Source organism: Neltuma alba, unplaced genomic scaffold (assembly GCF_004799145.2).
Source record: "Neltuma alba isolate B1F8T4 unplaced genomic scaffold, ASM479914v2 tig00010740_pilon, whole genome shotgun sequence".
NCBI lineage: Eukaryota > Viridiplantae > Streptophyta > Magnoliopsida > Fabales > Fabaceae > Neltuma > Neltuma alba.
The window spans coordinates 112504-129242 of NW_021635567.1; the positions used below are offsets into that span (position 1 = coordinate 112504).

Consider the following 16739-nt stretch of genomic DNA (forward strand, 5'->3'; position numbering starts at 1 on the left):
TAAATGTTATTTAAACATTTAAATAAAAAATTTTTTTGATACAACAAAAAATAATTATAATACATGTATTTTCAAAATTTTTAATATGTTATAAAATTTTTAATTTCAATTATATTGTAGAATTATATAAATTTAGTTCCTCATGAAATAATAAAACTTAAGATTTTTTTTTAAACGGCTAGAAAATATTTTGAATGCTTATTTTCTTGTCATATACTACCTCCGGTCTTAATTATAGCTAGTTGACTAATTTAAGGAGATTACGGAAAGAAGTTAAGTTAGTTATTTGTAATAAATATATATTATCTTTCCTAAAATATCCTTGTTAATTAAGTATATTAGTTATAACTACCATTGTTAAAAGGACTATCTTAGAAAAAAAATGTATAAATATGAGAAACAAAGTAGATTGGGGCCTTATATTTAGGATCAAAATAAAAGTCAAATAAGGTCTTATATTAAGGACCGAAGGTAGTAATATAAATTATGTGAGTTTGGAAACTTATATAAATCATTTAAATTTATGTTTCCATTAACTGAATTACTTAATTTTTTGGCCCAATATGATAAAAACATTAAACAAACAACAATTTTCAAAAATAAAGAAATAAAATTAAGAAAAAGGAAAAATGTTAAATTTTTCGATATAGTTTTAATCAAGATTTTGGGATTTAGTATTATGGAGGGTAATTTAGCAAATAGAAAGTATTTCAATATAAATTTGAATTAAAAAAATATTTTTTGAAATATTCCTAATGGAGTTAACAGTTTGGATTTAAGTGTATATTTTCAAAATAGAGGGGATGTCTGTGTAATTAAGACAAAATGCAAGGGATGTTAGTGTATTTTACTCTTACTTGATAGAATATTTAACATGTACGACCAGGATTATTTTTAAAAAAATAAATAAATATCAGAGATAAAATAAATTAAGATTTTATATTTAAAACTAAATTAAATATTAAACAAATTTTTATATTAAAAAGTAAAGGTAAAATATTGGATTTGAGTTAGATTTTGGATCAATCTGTATTGATTGAGTGTTACTAGCAAATACCACTATTTTTGATTCTGAACCTTTCGCATCATCCCCACCAGAGCTCCAGGTCTTCTCACTACAAACACATATAGAAGTCCCACAAACGACAGCATGGCGAGGCTCTTGCGGATCATATCTAGCCTTTCCCTTCTCCTCCTCGTCTCTAGATCTTTCCTCTCGCATCTCTCCCTCGCTTGTTTCTTACTTTCCCTTTTACCCTCCAACAGTCTCTGTAAAATTACCAAACTCTCCCTCCCATCAATTTTGTCCTCCCATCTATCCCTTCCATCTCCAAACTCACCTCCCTCACCTCCGTTTCCCCACCCACCGCCTCCACGCACCTCACCGTCAACCTGCACACCTTGAGCTTCGACAAAGGTTCTTCATTGCTGGTCATCACCGACATGAACCAGAACTCTGCCGTCCCGCTCTGCCAGGACTGTAGTAGACCTATTGGCGTCCGGCTCGAAACGGTCATCGCCCGCCCTCCACTGGCGTCTATTAATATCCAGCTCATCCTCAGGCCCCTCATTAGCTCTCGATAAGCTTCGTCACTCTCCGGATATCTTATATGTGTTTGAACCACCTCTTCTGGTTCAAGTATGTCCACCCGGAAGGGCGAGCACCTGAACGAATCAGAGACTGTTTCGGTCTGTACCACTCTGGAAAGTAAAAGTTGACGGCGGTGATAAAGGTCAACGGCGGAGATCAGCTGCGGTGTGCGGTCGAGATTTATGTGCGAGTTTCGAGGAATGGTGGTGTTCGGGCGGGGAATAGTGGCAGAATCGTGGAAGAAAGAGCGGGAACCGTGAGGGAAGCGGCGGATGACGTGGCGGATGCTTGGAGAACTGGTGGAAGGCCACGTAGAGTGACAGAGGTTGGCCCAGAAATCTTCCTGGGAGACGATGGCGTGGAGTTGGGAGCATGTGGTGGCAACCGATGCAAGCGCAGAGACGTCGAGGCGAGTCAGGATGTGAGTTTGAATTATGCTCGGATGTAAGGTTAAGATGGAGGTGGCGGCGGTGCCTCCGTCGGTGAGTGGGAATTGTCGTTGAACCAGCCATGGCTATAACAGTATCTGCCAAGTGATTCGCGAGAGCCCCAAAGGGAGCTAACATCTCTTTTTAGATTGTTCTGTTTCACGTTCATTAGCTGATTTTTATATCAGAAAAATAATAAGTAATATTAACAATAAATGAATTACCAAATATATAATAAAGTGCAATAGAAAGATCTCAACAAGCTGGCGAGTCTTACGGCTTCGATTTCGGTGGATTATTTTTTCAGTGATATGCGCCCAAAAATCTCTCACAAGGGAGTGCAACTGTTATTTGAATTGAAGGAGTCAAATAATTAACTTTCAAACACACATATGCATGTGCCGATCGGTGGCAAATTCAGATAATTGTTGGAAGATCGCCTTACATATAAGTAATAAGCATGTTAGAGGAAATATTCTGTTGAATACTGTTTCAGTTTACGTAAAACAAGCTCATATGTGCTAGTTAACTTGATTCAAAACGTTCACAGGTCAAACTATGGCGATAGGTCTTGGGAAGTAAACGAAGGTTCTATCAATTTAGCATTTTTGAAATCTCATAATACCCGTTAATGCTTAAAATGGGTGAAGTTATGGATCCATACATTTCATTTTGCTAGGTTTCTATTACCCCTCTTAATTTCCGCACCTGTAGCTTTGAAAAGACATTAGCATCTAGCCTTTTGTTTGGATGAAGACAAAATAAGGAAAGAAAGAAAATTAAGGAGAAAAACGAGGGGAGAAATGAATTTGAAAAACTGGAAGGAATGGAAATTAAGTTGCTTACATGATAATATAATGAAATTTTGCATTAATTCATTTATTTCTTTTTATTATATCTCCTTTCAAAAAATTATTATGTTTTAATTTTTTTACCTTGAAAAATAAAAATTTTCTTTTGGAATAAGTAACATATCCTTTTTAAATAATTTGATTTTAAACTATTGGATGATATTAATATTAATATGATTTTTTTATTATGGCATATAATTTGATTTTAAACATAATATTTTTTTAGATTGAAAGGTATTTCAGTCATTGAAATATTTGTAGTTTGCTCATTTTTTCCTATTTTCTCTTGTTCATCCCAATAAAGAGGGTGATAACACTTTTAATTATAGTTGTATGTTTGTTTCACCATTCTTCTTTCCATTCATTTATTATTCCTCGTCTAATTTGTTCGTATTATTTCTCAGACGATTGAAGTTCTGTTCTTTACATCTGTTGCTCTCCAAAATATATATATTTTGGGCTCAATCAAATATTTGTCGAGTTTAATAAAAAGTTACCAGTACTTTCAAGCTAAGAGTCATAATGAATAAAAAGGACCAACGGATTGAGTCTAACGAAAGGGGTTAGTCCCTCACAATATGACAAACTAATGTTCGAATCCTTGTTGGGAGAGGTGCTCACATTTAGTGCCCGATAGTGTCTTGAATAGGATTGCCTCCAATAAGAGGATACATATGCTTAAGCAAAAAAAAAAAAGAAGAATAAAAGGTATATATTTTGGTTAGGGGCATGCAACATTCTAAAACATTTTTTAAAGTCCATTTAGCATCCTAAAATATTTTAGGGTACAATTTTATCTTTTTTTTTGTGTGATAATTCTGCAATCGACTCCCCCTTGTCCAGCTTGTGCCGTCATCTTCCCCTGCTATAGTATTCCCCACTCTCATTCCGGTAAACAAAATTGCCATTGTTTATGAGTCCCACATTAAGGAGCTTGACAAGTGTTGTAGGGTTTATAAGTTTAAAAGACCCTCTCTTCTAATAAGCTAATTTTTTGGGATTGAGTTTTCCATTTAGGCTTATACTCATCACACATTGATATTCATGGTTCCAATTTGTGGAAGTGGGAGTGCAGAAGAGAGTAATGGGTTGCCAAAATCCGACATTGATGTGTTACCCCGCGAAACCTTGAATTCGGCCGGCAGCCACCAGTGTCCGCCTCTACTATTATTCATCAAAGCGTCAAAGGAAGAAGATAACCTCCTATTTTCAGCCAATCTCTCCCTAAAATGAGGCAAACGTTCAGGAGTGAATGAGTGAATAATAGTTTGATTCTAAAAAGTTGGGATCTTTATGGTGGATCTTCAAGCTTAAATTTCAAATTTGTATGAAATTCATCTTTTTATTCATGAGTTGACAAACTTTATGACAGTAAACTGTGTCTTGACAACAAAACCTTATTAACTTACTTTCAATGTATACAAATAAAAACTTTGGAGACAAAATTGCCTCTTTGCCTTTTTTTTTTTTTTGGTTTTGCCAGCAGAATGGTATTTAATAAATGCAAAAATAAGTGTACATCTTCGACTAATTAACTTTCATAACAAAACCTATAAGTGGTCTTTTTTTTTTTTGCCACCTTAATCTTTCTTTCTTTTTCCCCCGTAATTGGTCTTCCGTATTCTCGAATAGTCTTCAATTAATTAGAAAAGGCTTCGAAAATTTTCAAGCTTCTTCAAGCAGTCTTCCTGCGGTTTCTACAATTATTTATCACAATGCACTCGCCCCCAGTAATAATCCCAAACTTAGAACTCATTTAACCATGTGAAATTCCCTGCCTCATATGCTAGCTAGCTTTTAATTAAGTGAAACTAATCTTTAATATTTTTGACTCCTAATATAGTCTCCTTCAAGGTAAAATGACATATATATTCATCAAATGGCAAAAATACTAAACAAAAATGAAAACGGATAGATATGATGAGGTGAGTAGTAGTGAGAAGTTGGCAGAGCTGGTTAAAATTAAAACGTAAACTTTATATATTACTCTGATTCTTATTATAAGTACCTAATAATTAATTTTACATAAATTAATAAAGTTAGTTAAGATTAATTATTTCTTTTAAAGCATCAAAATTACTGTCAGTAAAAGTCATTATTGAATTGTCTTGACATTCTTGGCGTGAACCTGATTTGATTCCTCCTATTCCAACTTCTTTCATCATCCTTCCATTTCCTCCCCGGCCACTGCCACTGCTATATGTCAATTTTTCATCCAAATCATAATATGCATTATTATTAAATTTATTCATGAATTATAACAAATATAACTTGTTCTTCTAACAAATAAAATACTCGATATCTCTAATTCGCATGCATTGACTTCATGAAATTATCTGAAGCCCTATGGTTTTTCAAATCCAATTGTATGTGCGTATTATGCATTGCCGCTAATGTACGTACTTTTCTTTTTTACAGTCAATTTTTCTTCACGCGATATATATACACATATATATATTCAAATAAATAGACATTTAATTACAAAATAAAAAGAATATGGTGAAACTATCTTCATAGGCTGATAAGCTAACGAGGACGACAATGAAAGCCCACTTGAAGGAAATCTTCTCATTGATGTTTCTGGTTTCTTAGGTTGGGAGTCGCAAGTTTGGAATAAGAAATTTCAGTGTTGCTTGTGTTTGAATATAAGGACGAATTTGTTCATCTTCTACAGATTTAGAGTGGGATGATTCTAAAAGCAAAGAGAACTTCAATATAAAAGGGAAATCCAAATAGTTAATTAATAATTGATGTTGATCAGATTTCATACTACTTATTTATGTTTTAAGGTCAGATAAGAGTGTTTTCGATGGCCAAAAAAAACAAAAGAAAAAGAAAAGATAAGAGTATTTTCTACGGATAATAGAGCATTAGAGCCTCATAAAATGGCGATACGTTGCTTGATATTTTTATCATATTTTGCGGATGTTCCTGACCTCTTAATATTCAAAGAATTTAATCATTACTTTCATGAATCATTCAATTTTAATCTTCTGCTATTCACGAATCATTCAATTTTTTTTTTGGTTTACCACGAATCATTGAATTTTAATCTTCTCCTATTCACGAATCATTCAATTTAATCTTCTCATTCATCAACCATTCAATGTTAATCTTATCCTATTCATGAACCTAGTAAAGTCATTAAATACAGGAATATTCACATATATCAAATTCAAATGCATAAACATTCATTAAATTGGGGAAAATGTTAATTATTATCGACTTACCTTAATGAAAAGATAGTGTTGTTGACAAAAGATTCTTTGTTTTCCCCCACAGTCCGGAAACATCATCCTGAACTCAAAGAACAGTCACATGTATCTAGCTGGGGGGGGGGACATATGTAGAGAGAATGAAGAGCAAAGGGAGAAAAAAACCGGATTTTTTAGATATTTATCTGAAACACAACTAAAAGAAAGAAGAACAATAATACAAAAGTCATGTGAGAACGGTGGTCGTAGAGCACGGCTCTCTAGAGAGAAACCCTCTCCGTCTGCACTTGATTTGGAAAGAGGTGATACTCCTCCGGTCTTTAATTTGGAACCTAATTATTAAGTTGATTTTGGTCCTAAATATAAGACCTATTTATCATATTTATCAATTTTTTCTAAATTACCCCAATAGATACTCCCTCAACCATAATCAAGTAGAAGTGGGAGGGAAGATATTAAGAAAGATGATTATAGTGTTTTAGAAAAAAAAACATGTTATATTTTTTATAATTAACTAACTTACCAAACTTCTTTAATCTAATCAAATTAGCTAAATAGGCTTTATATTAAGGACTGGAGAAGTATTAGATACTTATAGAATGATATTATTTACTTGGCGATAATTACTGGGGCAATGACTTCTCAATAATGACAAGTCGCGGCTTAAAACTTTGAGTGATTCTTATTCATTTTCAGTGGCAGCTCTTTTTTTTGTAGTGTACATTTCTCACATTTTTATTGCGTTTAATTTGTTTTAACTAACTTTTTAATCTATACAGTTTAGTTATTTGTAACTTACAAAGGAACCATAGGAAATACCATTACTTGCCCACAAAGATATCCGATAATTAAGTTCAGATTTGGTTGTTTATTTGGTGCAGTAGTAATTGAGGAAAGCACATAACTCTAGATGCGTGAAACACACATTGTTAAGGATGTCACGCAAATCTCAAAAAATGTCTATACATTATGAGTAGTGCATGTGTGATTGGATTTTGAATTTATTATTGGACTCATGGAAATCTTTCAGGATAGAGATGAGTTTTATATCTTTCTAAGATATCCTCACACGTAACGCTCAAACTTTCCTATATATAAGAACCCTCGCCCTTTGATCAGACATCGCCAAAAAAAAAAGAAAAGAAACAATCTCTCTCCCAAAGTCACGATGGAGAAGGGCTTCTTCAAACTGCTTTCAGTGGTTCTCATGTTCATTATAACAATAGCAGGTATGGATTCTGCACCTTATCACCTTTTTTCTTTTTTTGCTGGTAAATGAAAGGTGAGTTGAGCTTCGAGGAGATTGCTAAAACTAGAACACGCCTAGGCTGATTTAAGAAAATATTGTCAAAAATATTTATGAATTGCCTGCCAATAAATTTCTCATGTCAATAGTGAGATTTGAACTCATGACTTTGTGAATTGTGTGTCAAACAAATCATTATCAATTAGACTAATAGTAATTTGTCAGCTATTCCTTCGTTTGTTTGTTTCAATTATTATGATGTTTTCAAAATAATCTAACTACTCCTCTTTCATTGTAATGGATTTTTATAGAAAGTCAAAATATATAATAGCCATATATATGTGTGTGCAGTGGTATCAAAATCAAGTAAATGAAAGGTGAGTGAGTTTTGAGAAGTTCGGCTAGACTAAAACATGCATAAGCTAACTCCAACAAAAAAAAAGGTTTATAGACATATTTATAAATTGGCTACCGATAAAATTCTCATATCAATAATGATATTTAATCTCATAACCTTGTGAGTTGTGGGTCAAACAAATCATTATCAATTAGACTAATGGATTTTTATGCGTGTTTGTGCGCCAGCGGTATCAATGTCAGGTGCGGAAGGGAAGTGCAGCAAGGATGAAGACTGTTTTGGGGTTATGTGTGATATTGGAAGATCAGCTTGTGTTAGCGGTAAATGTCGCTGCATCAACGGCCAAAACCTCCATATTCAACAACATTGTCTTCATCAACATCACTGCGCTGAGATGCTGTGTTCTTCCCCATCTTGCTCCAAAAATTGCCTCCACGGAAAGTGCACTTGTTACTGTTAATCTATTTCACGACATTTGTCAATTGTCCGCCTGATATAATATTACTGTAGTAATAATACTGATGATGATAATAATAATAATGTCATAAACGACATGCTCATTCTCTTCTCTCCCTTCAATTCTTTCTCTGCGCAGTAAAAGTAAAGTTTTATAAAGTTTTGGTTATATATATCATTTGAGACCAATAGTGTCATAAATAACAAACAAACAAAGTAACAAGAAGTCTTACCACGCTTAATAAGGTCGGCTACATAGATCACATAACGTCACTACACACTATTAACAACCAAATCTTTAAAGAGGTTAACTAAAAAGTCCTGTTATATTCACACACAAAAAAAGTCCAATTTAATGATATCATTGAGCATTCTCCTCAATTTTCTATTGCCTCTTTTAAAAAGATTCCAAACTGTCTAATCTACTTTGTTCACGGTACGCCTCTAATGGCTTTTCTGCACATGCTCAAATCACCTCAAGTAATGTTTAACCATTTTGTTTTCTGTCGTATAAAAAAAATATTTAACCATTTTCTCTTTGATAGGCACTACACTTCTTGTTCTGATATTATCATTTCAAATCTTATCTTTTCTTGTATGACCACATATTTATCTCAACATACTCATTTTTGGTACCTCAAATTTATACCCTTATTTTTCCTTTAGACCCCAACATTCACTACCATATATTATGACTGTTCACATAACAATCCAATATAATTTTCTTTTAAGTATGTCAGTTACCTTCTTATCACAAATAACTTTGGTAGCCTTTCTTCACTTTAACTACCCCACTTGTATTCTATGAGAAACATCTCTACCAATTACACCATCCTCATGTATAATGGATTCCATATACTTAAACTTTGACACTTAAGTAATGATTTGATCTCCCATTTTAACCTTCAAAAGATTTGCCTCCACCCTCGTGTTATAAATATTTTTTAAAATTAAGGAACTGAACCCTTACATTGTATAGGATTAGAAGATCTAAAAACATGTATGAGTGTGTAAGTATGTAAATACTCCGATATAATGATCAAGGCTTGTATAGAGTTGGAAGACTAAAAACATATACTCCAATATTTTCACATGGACTTAGTCTTTTCTGTGATGGTGTTGGTTTTATTTCAACTAGAAGCCAATGTACAATTGATGTCAGAATGGGTGCCACAGCCTCTTGGGCTGAATGGCACCACTGCTTTCTCGGCTTTGACGAGATTGGGTGCGGGTCTGATTAAAAAAACAAAATACATATTGGTGTGAAACAAGAAAGAAAAAGTATGAAACCCAACCAACTGGATTAATTACTGTCTGAATAGTTCAATATTAAGAGATATATATGTATGTATATTTATATTCTATTATTGTATAAATTAAATTTTTACGTTATTTATTAACAATTATGTATTTATTTAATTGCAATAGATGGATTATGACTGATTGAACAAGGGTTCCATAGACGGAGGACGAAAAGAGGCTGTTCTTGCTGAGATTGCAGAAGCAACATTTGGATTCATCCAACTCAACTATGGTATCTCTTCTTCCATATTCGCAGATTTTGATGTAAAATTGGCTCAGCCGTCAGTTCTGAATAATCTTCTTATAGCTTTAGGAAATTGTCCCTATGTCGTGAAGCGTCTAAACCAGTTTTTGATGAGCATTGCTAATCACTGTGATGAGTACTCTACCATTCCATTCAAGTACAGTTTCATTCAACACTGCAAATTTAACATTTTTAATTAATAATTTTTAAATAAAAATGAACTTTAAAAAAATAACCATTAAAAGATTATCTTTGGTTTATTTTAGAATTTGCACACATTAAAAGAATTTTTTATTAAAAATAACAGTAAACAAAATTTTAATGTAAATTGACCCAGAGCAAAGGTGATTATCGCCTGGTGCTCGTGAGTCTACATAGCATCTAAATTACCTAACTTGATTCCGTAAAACTTCTTATTGTAGATGTAACTATACCTGAAAAATCAATAATTTATTGTAGATATACTTCCTTATTTCATTAATTAATATCATCTATACGGTGTTGTTCCTATGTTGTTTCTTGTAGGTTCCTTAAAATAACCATATATAGTCTTAATATTTTCTAAAAAGAAAATTACATTGTACAGAATTATGGAAGATTGGGGATAACTCGCTACAAAATTAATTTGCAAATGGTTATTGGGCTCATGAATTGCACAAGTAAATAAGATCCGCACAAAACATTAGGCTTAATTTGCACACATGAGAGATGGATTGCACACAAGTTTAGTTGCCAAAAAAAAAAAAGTCATGTAGAGAAAGTTAAGTTGTACAAAGTCTTTAGAAACTGCTTCTCTAGTCCTTAACATGAGATCTATACAACTAATTTGATTAGATTAAGAAAGTTAAGTAAGTTAGTTAATTATAAGAAATATATGACATGTTTTTCCTAAAACACCACAATTATCTTTCTTAATATCCTCTCCCTCTCTTATTTGATTATGGTTGAGGTAGTATTGATAGGGATAATTAAAAAAAAATTAATAAGTAGAAGAAATAAGTCTTACATTTATAATCAAAATCAACTTAACAATTACGTCATGTATTAAGGATAGAAGAAGTATTTACCAATTAATTTCTTAATGCAAGATTTATTCCCAATTTTTCCATGGAATCAAGAGGACATTGGCTTTTAATTAATGTTTAATGTTTGTGAACCCAATATCTATTCACCAAGGACACAAATATTAAAGAAAAACTGAAGAGGGATAAATATGATGACGTGATGCGGAATGCAGTGATCAGCAGTTGCCAAAATATATCTATAACTGGTTCATTAAAACGTAAACTTTATTATTATCAATAAGACATTATTTATTATTTATTATCATTATATTGTTTCCTCATTCATACCACGTTATAAAGAGTTACATCTTAACCAATACATTGACATTGACATTGTCCCTTACTGCAAAAAGGGGTCTCGCATGGCGGGAAACACTTGGGCTGGCAATCTGAACTACTTTGACATTCTTGAGGGGAACTTGCTTTGATTCCTCGTATTCCAACTTCTCTTGCTGCTTATCCTACTCCTATGCCAATTTCATAACAAACTCGTCATGAACAAGCTGATCGTATTATTTCTAATGAATATTAGAAACTTCATCTAACTATTGCTGCTTATCCTACTCCTATGTTTGTCATCATGCTTGATATCATTGTATTTTCTGCTTTTTATTTAAGTACGTGAAATTACATGAACCTATGATTTTTCAAATTCAATTGTAAAGATATTATGAATCACCAGTAATATAATGTATTTTAATTTTTCCCCTTTATAAGCTTTTTATGAGATCTTTAATTTTTTAGTAATATCCTAAAAGATCTATAGTTTATTAAAAAATATGGAGCATGGACACAAAATCCAGTTCAGGTGAATATATGAAGCGTAATATAGAAGGGATTGTGTGTAGCAGGAAAACGTTGCCTGTTGGGTTGTTGTAAGAATAAATTAAAATCATTTTGTTACCAAAAAGAAATTACATATCACAAAATTTAGACTATGCCAAATACCTATAATTTTTTTCTGAAAAAGATTATGTATAATTTTGAATTTTTTTATATTATAAGAAATACAATAGAAACAATTATTTTTATAGGTTCTAAAATATGAACTATTATACTACTACGCCCTGCGCCCACAGCATATTTAAATTTAATTCTGTTTCTATAAAAAAAAAAAAAGAGGCAAATTAGGGGAACAAATGAAGTTATGGAATCTAAACTATCAAAATCTGATTTTATAAGACTAACAACGGAAAATTTAGGTCAATATATGACATTTATTTACACAGATATTGTTGTAAGTAATTGATGATAAATTTATTGTCAAATTTATAATCTTAACTCGAATTGACAAATATTTTGCAATACGTTCTGCGTCATACAGTCTCCAATTTTGTGGAAAAAAAATATTTTAAGATATTGAATGCATTTGAAAAAAATGCTTTAAGGCATTGGATGCACCACAAAATACTTTAACGTGTTAGATACATTTTAGAAAATACTTAAGGTGATAGATGCATCTTGACCCTATTTAAAAAAGACCATATTATAAACTTCCTTTTAGGTGAAAAATCGTTAGAAACTTAACTAACCTGTATAAGGCTTTTACCTTCAATAACAAAATAAAAAGAATATAATAAAACTACCTTCATAGGCTGATAGGATCACAAGGGCGACGATGAAAGCCAATTTGAAAGAAATCTTCTCCAGTGATGTTTCTTATTTGTTAGGTTAGAAGTCGCAAGTTTAAGAAATTGTGTTGATTGTGTTTGAATATAACGATGAATCTGTTCGTCTTCTACAGATTTATAGTGGGATGATTCTGAAAGTATAAGGGAAACCCCTTCACCAGATCTAATCCCCATTGGTCATGCTATTTATTTTTCAAGATAAGAGTATTTCCTACGATAATAGATATTAGGGTTAATTAATCTGCAAATTCTTATAGTTTCAACCAATTTTGAATCAGGTCCTTATAATTTTTTTTTTTTTATCAAGTCCTTATATTTTTACAAGTTTTTAATTAGGTTCTTGTATTTATTTTTCTTTTTATCAAGTCCTTATAATTTTACTAAATTTTTAATCAGATCCATAGAGTTTTAATTTTTATTTATTAATTAAATATAAACTTAATTAAATAGATTAATACTGAAATATTAAATATTGATAATGAAATTAAATTAAAAGTATATAATAAAAAATAAGTAATATAATTAATTAATTCAGGAAATTTTTTTAGCACAATTAATATTTTGTTGCTGGCAAAAAATAAAATTATTATAATAATTCATTATTTTTAGAATATTATAGTTTATAAACTAATATTAGATAATATATAATATTTTATGTTAATAGAATAGTATTATTATAATTTATAAAATAAAGAATAAAAAGTTCAAGGATTTAATTAAAAATAAGATGAACTTATAGGGACTTGATAAAAAGAAAAATAAATACAAGGACCTAATTAAAAACAGGTGAAAGTATAATGATCTGATAAAAAAAAATATAAGGACCTAATTCAAAATTGGTTGAAACTATAAGGATTTACAAATTAATTATCCCTTTTTATTATATACTTGTTAATTTAGCTTCATTATCAATATTTTATATTTCAGTATTAATCTATTTAATTAAATTTATATTCAATTAATAAATAAAAATTAAAACTATATGGACCTGTTAAGAATTTAGTGAAATTATAAAGACTTGATAAAAAAATAAATACAAGGACCTAATTAAAAACTGGTGAAAGTATAAGGACTTGATAAAAAGAAAAAAAATTATAGGGACCTAATTCAAAATTGATTGAAACTATAAGAACTTGCAGATTAATTAACCCTAGATATTAACTTCTATCTTGAAATACAATGAGAGAGGATAGTGCAGATTTGTTGCATAAATTAATATGGGTTGAGAATTGAACTTTGAACACATTTACTTAGATGATGAGAGCCCTTATTCATGTTAAATTGAATTAATGATTTTATAATTTTTTTTCCAGCATTTTATAATTTTTTAATAGCATGTATATAAAACAATATGGTAGTAGTTTAATACTACCTCCGGTCCTTAATATAAAACCCTGTTTGACTTTTATTTTGGTTCTAAATATAATATCCCAATCCACTTTGTCTCTTATATTTATACATTTCTTTTCAAAGTAGCTCTTCTAATAATAAGAGTTATAGTCACTACACTTGATTAGCAAGAATATTTTAGGAAAGATAACATCTATTGAGGACAAATAACTAACTCAACTTACTTCCTTAATCTCCTAAAATTAGTCAATTGACTCTTATAATTAGAATCGGAGGTAGTATATAGACTAATAAAACAGTGATTTGTTGCATGGTACGGTAATTTTGTTATCGTATGTTTTGTGGATATTTTCATGATCTCCTAATATTCAAAGAACCTAATCATTACTTTCATGTATATTTCAATCCGAAGTTCTCTCTTATTCATGAATCAAGTCATTAAATACAGAAATATTCACATTATTCACATTATCAAAATCAAATACATAAAGATTCATTGACTTTGGAAAATGTGCATATAATGCTAGCAATTATCACTCGAATCCTTATTACAAGTCATTTGTAACTTATTTTTACATATTAAGGAATTTATTGAATTGATAAAATTTTTCAGTTGGCAAAAAAAGAAAAACATAAAATTTTTTAGATTTATCCTTATTAAATGTTGCCTCCCTCAATATTTACAAATCATTACCATCTCTCTCTTCTTGTTTTCTCTTTCCAATAATAATTAAATAAAATTAAAATTAGAAAATACTACCTCCGTTCCTTATTATAGGAGCTTGTTTGATTTTTCAGTTGGTCTTAAATATAAGATCCAATCTACTTTGTCTTTCATATTTATTTATTTTTTTCAAAGTAATCCTGGAAGTTGAAGTAGTTATACATATGAAATGTTTCATAAAATAGTAACTCTAGTTAATATACATGATCAGCAAGGATGTTTTAGAAAAAATAAAACATATTTATAACATATAACTAACTTAACCAATTTTTTTAATCTCTCCAAACTAGTCAACCGGGTCTTATAATAAGGACCGGAAGTAATATTTATTAATAATATTCTATAAGTGACTTATATTTAGCACAAATTTTTTTTTTCCACAAGTGATTTATAATAGGACTGGAGTAGTATCTATTTCAGCAACAGAGAAGGCCTTCCTCAAAATTGGTATCAGCAATCATCATGTTCGCTAATACTACTCTTTTTTTGACTTCACCTCTATCTTTTTCTTTGGGGTGTTTAGCAATCATCATGTTCGCTAATACTACTCTTTTTTTGACTTCACCTCTATCTTTTTCTTTGGGGTGTTTGTCCTCTGCAAAACGAGACAAAATTCTCTATTTTTGTATATCATAAAAATACTTTTAACATTATGGTTTGTTTTTAATCCAAGCACCCATATTCCTGCTTTCCTTTGTCTCTTTCAATTATTATGATCTTCTTTTGATGGAATTAATTACGATGATCTTTTGAAGGTAATTAATCTAAACACACCCCTCGCATAATACATGGTATGTTCTCATAATTACTTTTTCCCATCCTAAATATTAGATATATTTAAAAAAATTGTTTAGTCTTAAATATAAAATTTGAATTCATTTTATTCCGCATATAAATTTTGTCTAATTACCTCTTTCAAATGATTGTATGTATTAAAAGGATTTTTAATAACAGAAAAGTTTCTTGTTTCAGTAATAACAGAAAAGTTTTTAATGTGGTAAATAATAAAAATGGTGGTTTAAGAAATCAACACATTTTTTTAAATAAATAACTAACTTAATTATTTTTAATATTTACAAATTATTTGTATAATTTATATATTCATTCTATCCTAAATGTAAGGCTCATTTTATAATGTAATTTATAAAATAAAAATGAGTCTTACATATAGAACTTGAGAGAATATTTATTAACCAGGGTTAATTTTCATAAAAATCAAATATATGTAATATATATGTGTGTGCAGTGAAATCCATATCAAGTGTGGATGAATTTTGATAGTTATACACATCCCTGCTCATCCCAACCAGCACCTTAAATGAACCATCTTGCTCTAAAAATTGCCTTAATGGAAAGTGCACTTATTTCTGTTAGTTGATACTCTCTTTGTTTTTCATTATAAAATTTAAATTTTTTAAATTGGTGCATCTTTTTTCATAAGATTTATTTTAGGTTTGTTTGAACATTAAACGCATTTTTATCCTTTTGACCCTTAATGTATTTTCTCTTATTTGCTTTCTCCCATACATTCTCTCTAATCTTTTTTTCTCCCTCTTACCTATACGTACTTATAAACGGAGTATTACTTTCTCTCTAATCTTTTTTTCTCCCCCTTACCTATACGTACTTATAAATGGAGTATTACTTTTAACTAATTTTAATATTTTGTTTAGACTGCCTAATTCTGTCATTTGAATCTTATCATAAAGGGACAAAAGGAGTATTAATTAGCCAAAACTATTTAATTAGCTTATATTTTTTGCAGTTGGCAAAAAAAAAAGCTTATTTTTTTGTGTAGCCCGTTGGTTTTGTCAATAATTGTCTATTCTAGTGGTGATAATCAATGAATTAAAAACTGAATTAGACCAGACAGGTTTGGTAATAATCAATGAATTAAAAACCAGATCAGACCGGATGGTAATACCAGTCCGGCCAGTGACCAGAGCCCTCTCTGATTTGATTCGCATCGTTCCCCCGTGCTCCAGCAGTTGAGCCGTTTTGAGCCGCTTTAAGCTAGGATTTGAATTGGAAACCGGTGTTAAGCTGGAACTGGAATGGTTTTCATAAAAATGGACGGCCTACATCCGACTTGAGACCAAACAATCCGAAGAAGAGGAATAAGAAAGGAGATGAGAGGAAATAAAAGAAGATACAGCATGATTGGGAGGAAAAAACAATCTCAAAACACTAAAATCCTCTAATGTTGCAAGCAGCAATGGCCATGAACGAGAAAAATGAAAGCTGCAACAGCATGTTGAGATCTGACGGGGAGATGGTCG

At 30.8% G+C, this 16739-nt stretch overlaps 1 protein-coding gene across 1 annotated transcript; it reads right to left on the reverse strand.

The window, feature by feature from the left end:
- Window positions 1-1277: 1277 nt before the first annotated feature.
- Window positions 1278-16427, reverse strand: LOC114758624 (F-box protein At2g27310-like). Its single transcript, XM_028947692.1, has 2 exons — window positions 16362-16427; window positions 1278-2105 (listed from the first exon to the last, which is right to left on the reverse strand). The coding sequence occupies exons 1-2, from the start codon at window positions 16425-16427 to the stop codon at window positions 1278-1280; spliced, it is 894 nt and encodes a 297-aa protein (XP_028803525.1).
- Between the last annotated feature and the right edge of the window lie 312 nt (window positions 16428-16739).

What these genes read in the sequence shown, in the direction of transcription:
- LOC114758624 (XM_028947692.1), bottom strand. Translation starts at nt 16,427, where the DNA reads ATGCGAATCAAATCAGAGAGGGCTCTGGTCACTGGCCGGACTGGTATT. An exon ending in TTACCATCCGGTCTGATCTG is followed by an intron (nt 2,106 to 16,361) that starts GTTTTTAATTCA and finishes ATACTGTTATAG; the next exon opens with CCATGGCTGGTTCAACGACA.